The following is a 12,511-nucleotide window of genomic DNA, read 5'->3' as shown; positions in this document are numbered from 1 at the left end:
GATGGTTTTTATTAGGTGAATGTTTTGCTGCACATAGTTCATATACTGTGTGCTGTATGTTAAGTTAAAGTACCAATGATTGTCACACACACACTAGGTGTGGCGAATTTATTCTCTGCATTTGACCCATCACCCCAATCACCTCAATCCGTGAGGAGCCCCGTTTTGCAGGAAGAAGTGCATGAAAAATGTCAACTAATGAATGACAGGGCGCTTCATATGCAATTTATTGCAAATGTATTCCTTGCCCTTCCCTGCTATGTCATTGATAAGAATATAATAGCAAATTTTCTCGGACACCGACACTATTTCCTGTGGCGTGCAGCATTAGTGCTGCCTTGGTCTTCTAAGACAGTTTTACTGGGTTCGATCACTGGAAGAATTGTAAATTTGTTAAATTAGATATTTTGCACTAAAAACGTGCATTTTAGAAAATTGTTCCCTTGAATTTACTATAGTACAAAACATGCATCAATTAAAATTAAAAAGTTTGACTATAAAAAGTATAAACATTTTTACACATAAATAAAAACATTTAAAAAAATTTAGAAATAGTTGTTGGGGGGCTTTTAAGCTCCTGGGCCACAAACAGAATTTTATTTAATGTGTTATGTTTTAAGCTTTTACAATGCCCATATTTCCCCCCTCTATTATTACAATAATTTGTCACGGCTATTATAGGTGTGGGAAAAAATCCAACACGTTGTGCGATTCAGAATCGATTCTCATTTAAAAAAAAAAAAAATTTATTTTTATTTTTATTTATTTGTATATATATATATATATATATTTTTATTTATTTTATTTTTTTTTTTTTATTAATCAATCCAACAAAACAATACACAGCAATACCATAACAATGCAATCCAATTCCAAAACCAAACCCGACTCAACAACACTCAGAACTGCAATAAACAGAGCAATTGAGAGGAGACACAAACACGACACAGAACAATCCAAAAGTAGTGAAACAAAAATGAATATTATCAACAACAGTATCAATATTAGTTACAATTTCAACATAGCAGTGATTAAAAATCCCTCATTGACATTATCATTAGACATTTATAAAAAAAATTTAAAAAAAAGAACAATAGTGTCACAGTGGCTTACACTTGCACCGCATCTCATAAGCTTGACAACACACTGTGTCCAATATTTTCACAAAGATAAAATAAGTCATATTTTTGGTTCATTTGATAGTTAATACCAATTTACATTATTGCAATCAGTTGATAAAACATTGTCCTTTACAATTAAAGCTTTTTACAAAAATCTACTACTCTGCTTGCATGGCAGCAGACTGGGGTAGATCCTGCTGAAATCCTATGTATTGAATGAATAGAGAATCCTTTTGAATCGGGAAAATATCATTTTTGAATCGAGAATCGCGTTGAATCGAAAAAAAATGATTTTGAATCGAATCGTGACCCCAAGAATCGATATTGAATAGAATCGTGGGACACCCAAAGATTCGCAGCCCTAACGGCTATGTTACGTAACCGTCACGTTGTCATTTCATTAGTCTGTCTTCAAAGTGGATCGTCTTAATGGGCGAGGACGATCATGAAGGCAAATTGTCAAAGGTTTTCAGATGTAATTTCACCTTCTTGACCAAAATACTGATTCTGGAGGTCCAAAATTAAAGAATATTACAGAGGCAAATCCTGTGAAGCTACGTGCATTTGACACAGGACCTCTCTCGTGTCAAATGCCAGCTGATACGGTAGCCGGGGAGGCAGGGGCGTGGTTTGTAAGAGTTGTGTGTGTCGACAATGCTCGCTCGGAATGATGTTACTGTTGTGTTGTTGCTTGCTACAAAAAAGTCGTCGTTCCTTCTCGGCAAAACTGTCGTGTTTTTCACGAGTCAAGTCAATGCCGTCCCAGACTCGCCTGCCTGTGTGTTTTGATGGACGGCAAAGCTCGAGACGCTCCGCTGTGTTTACTTTGCCACATGATTATGCGCGGATTCGCGAGATCTTGTAAAAGTCTGCGCTGTTTTGCTTCTCGGCGGAGCCACAACAGAACGGCAGTGGGGAGGGAAATCAGGGGTGATTCGGTGGCTTCTTGTGATCTGCTCAGGGCGAGATGCACACACCATCATACAACATTCCAGACACAAGCAGAAAGGTGGATGTGCACTTGTACGGTTCATTTAAAAACATGAGCCGCAGGCCACACTGTGGCTGCCCCATGTTTGCGTATTTCACCGGGAACGCAAAGTGTTACCAAACAACGGAAGAAGGCTCTGTCTTTTTAGCACTATCTCTAATCATCACTTCTGTAAATCAAAGGCTGGACTGTACACTTGTGAAAGTGCCCTGCATGTTGGGACCCCCACCCCTTGTGGAAAATAATACCATTTTATTTGATGACAGAGTAACCAAGAAACTGTCGTTCACTTTAAATGCGAACTGTGCGGGAATTATGTGCGAATAAATGTTAACGTTGCACCATATCTAGAAATGTCTTAATACTTGTTAAGTTGGCTTCATTTTCTTATTATAAATTATACTGTATATACATATATCAATCAATTCATATTTTTTTTATATAGCCTTTAATCTCAAGTGTCTCAAAGGGCTTCACAAACTCACGACATCCCTTCTCAACTAAACCCACATTTGGGCAAGGAAAAAATCTAAATACCACAGATAGGGGAAAAAGAAGAAACCTGTCGATGTAGGTACACCCCTTCCAGGGGGATCGGCACCCCCCTTCCAGGGTGGTCGGCTGCATTAGATGTCAAGGGGGTATAATTATTGAATTGTTTTAAATGTATAGATAATGTGGGAGTCCAGTCCATCGAGAAGCCAAGAGATAGTCATTGAGGGATTTTCTTCCGTCAAGTCAGCTACACAGAGACGTTTACAGCTGTGCATGGAAGAGTGATCTACCTCGGTTCACAACTCGGGTCAGCTAGCACTTCAGACTGGTACCTCTCTAGAAATTATCAGTGGCCACCTGGTATCCTCTCCTGCGGCAGATCAGACTGATCTAAAAAGGGGTTTAAAAGCTAGAGTATATGATTTGATTTGAAAGTCGGGACTTGAATGCTTCTACTAAGGTAGAATCTCATAAGTTCCTTTAAAGGCGATCATAACGCGTGATTAACGTTTTTGACCCTCGGCCCGTTCCGTAGTATTTGGACATGTGTAATGATCCAGTTACTGTTGAATCACAAGCTCGAAAATAGCTAGCAGAACTGCACAAAATCTCAGATCCAAATCCATGGCAAGTCGTTCTCCGGACATGACATGACAAGACAATTTTACCTTCAATCGCCGTGAGACGACATCATTCGAGCGAACACTGCTCGCTCCAATTGCTGCTTATAGAGAAGTGGACCTTCACGTCCGTGTTTGGATTGTAGTTAAGTGCATTGAAAACATAACATGTAGATTGTTACTCGAACTGCCTTAGTAAGATGGAATAAAAGCTCAGCAGAAATAAAGACAGTAGAGAAGAAGTCTAAAGTCACTTTTTTCTGAGATTTTTGTCAAAACATGTCAAGTCTTTTCTCATACGAATCACACACATCCAGTTGGCGGCTTCACAATGAGAGCACTACGCTTCACATCCGGTCTAACCAACAAAACAACGAAAATCGTCTTACAATACGATCATGCTATTCTGTTATTCTGTGATATTTCTACCTAAATAAATATTTTCTGGCAGATTGAAATTAAGTGTATTGTAATGGCAGCGGCGATTGAAAGGAAGAAGACTGTCTTTGAAAAATCTCGTCTTCTTTTTCACTCCCACTGAGACTAGGTTTAATACTGCAGGCATGCCTGCCACTGCCCTCTGCAGCCCACATCGGGTAATTACAGTTCACTACACAATATTAGTATAGCTATGGTATAGTTAAAGTTAAAGTACCACTGATAGTCACACACACACACACACACTAGGTGTGGTGAAATTACTCTCTGCATTTGACCCATCCCCTTGTTGCACCCCCTTGGAGGTGAGGGGAGCAGTGAGCAGCAGCGGTGGCCGCACTCAGGAATCATTTTGGTGATTTAACCCTCAATTCCAAACCTTTATTCTGAGTGCCAATATATTATTTTATGACCTGTTCTGATTGATAGTTTACAATTACAGAATGTTTAACAGGCTGAATATAAAAAATGTTTAATAAGTAGGTAGAGAAGGTTAAAAAAACATTGTCATGCAGAGATATTAATGCCATTAACTTGTACAACATGTAAAGTACAGAATATCAGAGACATTTATTCAAGTAGAAAAAATATCACATAACATCTTTGACAATCAATTTATGATCATACATATCTACATTTTGTGTTACTATCAGTGTTGGGTTAGTTACTGAAAACTAGTAACTAGTTACAGTTACTAGTTACTTTATTTCAAAAGTAACTCAGTTACTAACTCAGTTACTTACACCAAAAAGTAATGCGTTACTGTGAAAAGTAACTATTTAGTTACTTTTTTCCCCCTTTTTTTTTTAAAAGTTCCCATTAATGCTCTGTTAGCCTTCATTTCAGTACTGTTATTGCACTGGAGAATAATACAATCTGTTGATCACCTTGACATGCATTTGCATCACTGAACTCTGCGAAGCAATGTGGTCTACATTCAACACACAAAGACAAAGATATGTTTCAAAGGGCCAATTTATTTCAGGCCAGAACAAATTGACAAAACTATTTTAAATAGCTGCAACATAACATACATAAGTAACAAACAGCATAATAACAACATAGCTGTAAACCTGGCTTCACCTAAGGAAGGCACACGTGACATACACAAAGCCTAACCAGGCAGATTTGAATTGTTGTTTTGGGCAGTAGACGGGATCTTTGATCCAAGACACAACTTACATTTAACTAAAATGTTCTTTTCTTTGTGCTCGACCAAAAAAAGAAGTGAGAATATCTCCATGTTAAGACACTCGACTGCGGCTCCGTTGTTATAAATGAATAAATGATAAATGGGTTTTACTTGTATAGCGCTTTTCTACCTTCAAGGTACTCAAAGCGCTTTTGACAGTATTTCCACATTCACCCATTCACACACACATTCACACACTGATGGCGGGAGCTGCCATGCAAGGCGCTAACCAGCAGCCATCAGGAGCAAGGGGTGAAGTGTCTTGCCCAAGGACACAACGGACGTGACTAGGATGGTAGAAGGTGGGGATTGAACCCCAGTAACTAGCAACCCTCCGATTGCTGGCACGGCCACTCTACCAACTTCGCCACGCTCCGTTGTTAGTAAACACAGACACGCCCCTCCTTCCCTCCCCTCCCCACACCCAGACACACACAGAGCGCGCCTCCGGCTTGTGACACAAGAACATTCAGAAGGATGACACTGCAGCGCTCCAATAAAACACATTCAGATCTTCTGTTTCTAGCCAATACTACATAAAAACTAACGTAAAATAACGCAGTAACGCATCATGTAGTAACGGTAACTGAGTATTTGAGATACTGAATATAAAAAAATAACGCGTTAGATTACTAGTTACCGCCGAAACTAACGGCGTTACAGTCCCAACACTGGTTATTACTGAGTGAAACTGCTATCTAAACATGGAAGTGTAGCTCCTCTCCTCTAAATGCAAGTGATCCTAAAGCAGGAATTCTGTATTTTTACAAAATACAAACTCTGGCAAGACACCAATGCACTGCAGGTATTTTTTTTCTATTCTCTTTAAAATCTTGTTTATATCATTTGTGTGTTGAGCTAATTCAAAAAGCATAATGTTTAAAAATATTGCATTAAAGCAAATTAATTGTCCACTCATGGTATTAAAAACTTAAAAATTGTCTAGTATACACTTATTAATGACGAAAAATTATATCTTTTTGCGATTAATCGCAATTCATTTTGAGTTTACTATGATAAATGTGATTGTCGTGAGTAAATATTTTAATCGTGTGTGTTATATGTATGTATATGTTATATATATGTATGTATATACTGTGTATATGTATAAATATATATGTATATATATGTATATATGTATAAATATATATACATATATGCTAATTTACATATATATATATATATATGTGTATATGTAGAAATATATATGTATATATATGTATAAATATATATACATATATGCTAATTTACATTAGATAAGTCATATACATGCTTCTAATGAGAATTGGCTATTTTACATGGGGATTTTAACGCCTCCAAATTTGGTAATAGAATCTCCAACTACGATGCTCGTTACAATCAAAAAGCTGGTAAACAGTATAAACATTTTGTAGGACTCAACAAAAGACAAGTCTGTCAAATATAAGCTAATGTCAAAGACTCCTTTCTGACTTCGGCAACACACCTTGGACAAACTGAAATGAATGCATACTTGCAAATGTGACTCAGAAGTGTAAGAAAACAAGATATTGTATAACAACTGGACAGCACAGTTAATATCCGCTCACTAAAAAGATCACTGAAGAAAATTGATATTTTGATTTTCAACAATTTAAAATTCATTACCACGTGAACAAACACAAACTTACTGAAAATTGATACCTTTGAGTACCGATACTGTCGGCTTGAATGTGAAAAGTACCCATCCCTGTACACATATCATATGATCTATGTTAACAAGTGGATTTAAGATATATACAGCAGTAGCACCAAATCTATCAGTGGTGGTCCAAATGTATTTGTAGCTGACTGCCACAATTAAATAATTGTATAGGGAAAACTGCTACGGTATTGTTTATTGGTCCGAGACATGCTTTATCAGTTATGTTAGGGTTACATTTGCACAATTCACTTTGTCCAAGAAAGAATAAGACAAGAATAGGAAAAGACCCATTGGTGGAGATATTGTATAAACCAGTTTTACTCAAATAGTGCGGCGGGCCCCCCTTGGGGGGCGCGGTTTGATGCCATGGGGAGTGCATGTGACCCCAGGGGCCATGCTTTATCATAATCATGCAGTATTATGCTTCAAACCCTGCTTCAAAAAGTTGTGCACTACGAAATGTGCTCATTGTATCCATTAATCTTGAATTACGCGTTTTGATTTAAAAAAAACAAAAAAACAGCACAATTGTTTTATTACTTTTTGTTTTGTAATTTAAAGTGATTTACATAGTGCTCATTGTGTGGTTTAGGTCAATCCAAAAAAATGTGTACATTTGTTTAAAATTTCAGACAAATTGATGCACTACAAATATTTTCTGTTACGGACTAAAAACAATCTTGATAAACTTATTGGTTTATGTTGATATATGTATTTATTTATTTTTTTGTTTTCTTTAATGATAATTAGAATACAATCATATGCAGTGGTGTACTTAGAACAACTTTATTGACAAATTATACTACTAGTATAATAATTGTATTTATGTGTGTTTCTTCTTCCTGGTGGAGCATATCAGAAAATAGCTGAGAAGCACTGGTATAAACTATCCCCAAAACTGGGCCTCAGACTGATAATTGTTGTTTGTTTTGTGCTTCCTCTCACTGCATCCAGGTTGGCTTCTTTCCCAGTGAGTGTGTGGAGCTCATCAATGATAAAGTGCCACAGTCCATGACCAACTCTGTGCCAAAGCCAGGTACACCTCAACTTACTCTCCCTCTGTTTGGTTAAAAGCTGTTGGGAGGAAGTAATCGCTGATGCCATTTAAGATAAGCCTGAGCTTTTAGGAAGTAGTTTACTTTTAAATGAGGATGTGGCTTTGTTATGGGTGTGCGTGCCTGTGAGTGAGAGAGTGTGAGTCTGTGTCATCGGTGTTTGACGATGTAGTGTTAGCCTTTGTCCATAGCTTAGAGGTCTATTGAGCCATTATGCAAATATGTACTTAATTCTGTTATATAGGAGCCAATAAGCACTTATGTTGCGCTGGGATATTCCAAATGTTAACATTCTTTTTAACACAAAGTGGTGGCTGATGTTTAATTTAAAAACAACCATGTTTATCATAAATTCTGTATAGAAATGCAGAATTGTGAAAATTGTGGATTCAAAGATTGATCAATTACGACCACCACTAACAACAATCTGTCTGCCTCAGAATGAAATAATTGCACCCGGGTTCTAGCCATTAAAACGCCTTCAAGCAGCGGCGTCAAAGTGCAGGGTGTGTGGGGATGTTGTATGGCCCTGGTGCTTTTGTAATAGTTGAGGATTTGTTTTTTCCTGCCATCTAAATATTTAAGTTATTTGAAAAGATGTCATAAATGTTAACATACAACTAATATAGACATGAGAGTTCAATAATAAGATTGCTTGAATCAAATCAAGAATGTCTAAGACTACCCACACACCCTATCAAAAATACGAAATGTTTCTTTGCACCTGGATAGCGGCAAACCTAACTTAGAACACTTCATTTAACACATATACAGTAAATGACCGTCATCAATGGTCATTTATAGGCATTCACACAGCGTCAACATTTTGGAACAAGGATAAAGAAAGGTAAATATATACAGGTACATACATATATATATATATATATATATATATCTATATATATATATATATATATATATATATATATATATATATATACAGTTAGGTCCATAAATATTTGGACATTGACACAATTTTCAGTATTCCAGCTCTGTACAGCACCACAATAGATTTGAAATGAAACAATCAAGATGTGCTTTAAGTGCAGCCTTTGAGCTTTAATTTGAGGGTATTCACATCCAAATCAGATGAACGGTGTAGGAATTACAACACATTTTATATGTGCCTTCCACTTTTTAAGAGACCAAAAGTAATTGGACAAACTAATATAATCATAAATAAAATTGTCACTTTTTAATACTTTGTTGCAAATCCTTTGCAGTCAATGACAGCCTGAAGTGTGGAACCCATAGACATCCCCAGACGCTGGGTTTGATCCCTGGTGATGCTCTGCTGCAGCTGTCTTCACTTCCTGCTTGTTCTTTGGGCATTTTCCCTTCAGTTTTGTCTTCAGCAAGTGAAATGCATGCTCAATGGGATTCAGGTCAGGTGATTGACTTGGCCATTGCAGAACATTCCACTTCTTTGCCTTAAAAAACAATTTGGTTGCTTTCGCAGTATGCTTGGGGTCATTGTCCATCTGCATTGTGAAGTGCCGTCCAATGAGTTTTGAAGCATTTGGCTGAATATGAGCAGATAGTATTGCCCGAAACACTTCACAATTCATTCTGCTGCTTTTGTCAGCTGTCACATCAACAATAAATATAGGAGATCCAGTTCCACTGGCAGCCATGCATGCCACTACCACCACCATGCTTCACTGATGAGGTGCTATGCTTTGGATCTTGAGCAGTTCCTTCCCTCCTCCATACTCTTCTCTTTCCATCATTCTGCTACAAGTTGATCTCTGTCTTATCTGTCCATAAGATGTTGTTCCAGAACTGCACAGGCTCTTTTACATGTTTCTTGGCAAACTCTAATCTGACCTTCCTGTTTTTGAGGCTCACCAATGGTTTACACCTTGTGATGAAACCTCTGTATTTCCTCTGGTGAAGTCATCTCTTCATTGTTGACTTGGACACAGATACACCTACCTCCTGGGGAGTTTTCTTGATCTGCCCAACTGTTGTGAAGGGCTTTTTCTTGACAAAGGAAAGGATTTGTCTGTCATCCACCACACTTGTTTTCCGTGGTCTTCCAGATCTTTTGGTGTTGCTGAGCTCAGCAGTGTGTTGTCTCTTTTTAAGAATGTACCAAACAGTTGATTTGGCCACACCTCATGTTTTTGCTATCTCTCTGATGGCTTTGTTTTGATTTTCAGGCCTAATGATGGCTTGCTTCACTGATAGTGACAGCTCTTTGGACTTTATATTGAGAGATGACCTCCCCAGATTCCAAATTAATATACCACACTTGAAATGCCATCTAGGCCTTTAATCTGCTCTTTGTAAATGAAATAAATGAAAAAAAACAAGGGAATAACACAAACATGGCCATGGAACAGCTGAGTAGCCAATTGTCCAATTACTTTTGGTCCCTTAAAAAGTGAAAGGTACATATAAAATGTGTTGTAATTCCTACACCGTTCACCTGATTTGGATGTAAATACCCTCAAATTAAAGCTCAAAGTCTGCACTTAAAGCACATCTTGATTGTTTCATTTCAAATCCATTGTAGTGTTGTACAGAGCTGGAATACTGAAAATTGTGTCAATGTCCAAATATTTATGGACCTAACTGTATATATATATATATATATATATATATATATATATATATATACACATGTATATCTGTTGCAGCAAAGGAGAATGTTATGTTTAAGTTTTACTTTTGCAACTCATTTCCCATAACTATCGTGAGTTGAAGGGCCCTTGATTAAAGTTAGGAACAGAGATGTCAATAGTTTTTAAAGACAGGGGGGTCTCGAGGAGATTCACTAATATTAATATAATTCTCATAATAATGATGTATTATTATGATTCGTACTATCCACTGACCATAATCCAATATTAACCAGCTATTCAGATTTTCTGACTTGCAGTGCATGAAAAACGCACTCTCAGCGCACTCTCCAGCTCCCATACACACTGCTTGGTCATGCATGCATATTGCACATTGGTTCTCACATTTTCCTATGTATGCATATTTATTTAGACACTCAAGTGTACATTATAATCCAAATACAGGCCTCTTAGGGTTTAGTTCGGGTACAGTAAGGCAACAAAATGCAAAACGTAAAATTACTCAAGGTTTTATTTGAATGGCTTTACAGATTTTAAAACGCAAAAACAATAAATAAATTAGGCATAATTCTCAAGCTAATACCATCCCTCCATCCATTCATTTTTTACAGCTTGTCCCTGTCTGGGTGGTGGGGGGCTGGAGCCTATCCCAGCTGCACTCGGGCGGAATCAAACTGATACTAATACAGATAAATAATCGTATTATTTTGACTTTTGTTGTCGCAGGTACTTTAGCAGTAGGCTTTAAAATCATCGTCTTTGCAATGCTGACAATTAATGTGGCTGGTAAGGTTTAATGTGTTAAAGCTCTGTTTTTTTCCCCTCCTCACAGAATGTTTGCAGAACATTTGGTGCAAATAGTACGCATAATATGTTTGAAACAGTTGAGTCCCACACGATTGACCCCGTATTTGTTAGCAATGAGCACAAAGGTCGGTCACAGCACGGCATCGGTAGGAAAAAAGCACTTGATTTTCTCATCCTAACTCACCGATGGCACAGTACGGGTAATCTCGCACATTTTTTTTTTTTTTATCTGAGGTATATTTTAATCTTATAAGATTTACAGGTATGACATCCTAAATCCTCATTTTGGCCCCAAAAATATCTGTACAATATGTATCGCGCACCCCTAAAACAAATACATTAACAAAACTGGCAGATATTCACCGATAAAAAAAAATGATAGAATTTAAAAAAATTAAATAAATACAACGGGGACGTCCATACTTTTCCACCTAAGGTCTCATACAGAATAACTGAAGGATGTGGAATATATTTATTTTTGTATTTTTATTGGTCACCGAACCCAGCAGCACATTTCAAAGATTCAAAATGAAAGTGAATAAAGTTAAATTTTTGTTTTTTTAACTACATTATTAACTATATTTTAATTACATTATATGAATTACATTGCCTAGGCAATTAAAAAAAAAGAAAATGGCCTCCTTTGATACCCCTGGTTTACAAGCTTTCTTTTTAGTAGAATACAACAATGCAGACAAGTCCAACAGCACAACTTTGAAGACTGTAAATAATTATTTTATTTTTAGTAAAGTTTTATTGGCTGAAGTGCAGCATTAATAGTTCTTGGTTTAGCCCAAATGAACAATGGCGGCCCACTGTTTTCATCTTATCCACTTGTCTTTGTCTGTATACATTTTTCATCTGGCACTATCGCTAGCGATGACTGCCACGAGCCAAATGCTGTGTTTGTTTACTGAGTAAACACTTCCTCTACCTCACTTATGTGTACCATGTGAGAAATTGGTACGCTACAAGTTCTATATAAAAAAAAAATCTAATAACAAATTAATGTACTACACTATATTGTAATATTCAGTAAATTTTGAAATTCTGTATTATGTACTTTCAATCCATAACCAAACTAAATACTGCATGTTGTTCCCTAAAAGATGCAGAAGTAGTGTAGATCAAAGCTCAATTTTATGTCAGTCATGTCACAAATATGTTATAGTTGTATATTACTATATGGTACAACCTAGATTGTTTGTTCTCACAGCTTGGATGCTTCTTAAATGCTGATGTCTCAATGCATACGGTTTAACTAACTAAAGTCTGGGATTTATTATATGTAATGTACCCTCTGTATAAATATATATATTTGTATTTTATACATGTATTCCAGTATTATTGTACATATTTGTAATGATCTAATTGTATAATGCAACTTTAATATAATTAAAGTTAAAGTACCAATGATTGTCACACACCCATAGGTGTGGTGAAATGTGTCCTCTGCATTTGACCCATCCCCTTATTCACCCCCTGGGAGGTGAGGGGTGCAGTGGGCAGCAGCGGTAGCCGCGCCAGGGAATCATTTTGGTGAT

The 12,511-nt window shown here is 36.9% G+C and overlaps 1 protein-coding gene across 3 annotated transcripts in view; it reads left to right on the top strand.

The window, feature by feature from the left end:
• arhgap32b (Rho GTPase activating protein 32b) overlaps positions 1-12,511 on the top strand; it is a 286,393-nt gene that overhangs the window by 180,061 nt on the left and 93,821 nt on the right. For all 3 annotated transcript variants that reach the window (XM_061963231.2, XM_061963230.2, XM_061963229.2), the window contains exon 11: positions 7,475-7,556. In XM_061963231.2, the coding sequence (XP_061819215.1) occupies positions 7,475-7,556 (82 nt within the window). The remainder of the gene's footprint in view (positions 1-7,474; positions 7,557-12,511) is intronic.

Source organism: Nerophis lumbriciformis, linkage group LG09 (assembly GCF_033978685.3).
Source record: "Nerophis lumbriciformis linkage group LG09, RoL_Nlum_v2.1, whole genome shotgun sequence".
NCBI classification, from domain to species: Eukaryota; Metazoa; Chordata; class Actinopteri; order Syngnathiformes; family Syngnathidae; genus Nerophis; species Nerophis lumbriciformis.
The sequence above is the reverse complement of the archived record's forward strand: the minus strand, read 5'-3'. Positions and strand labels throughout refer to the sequence as shown.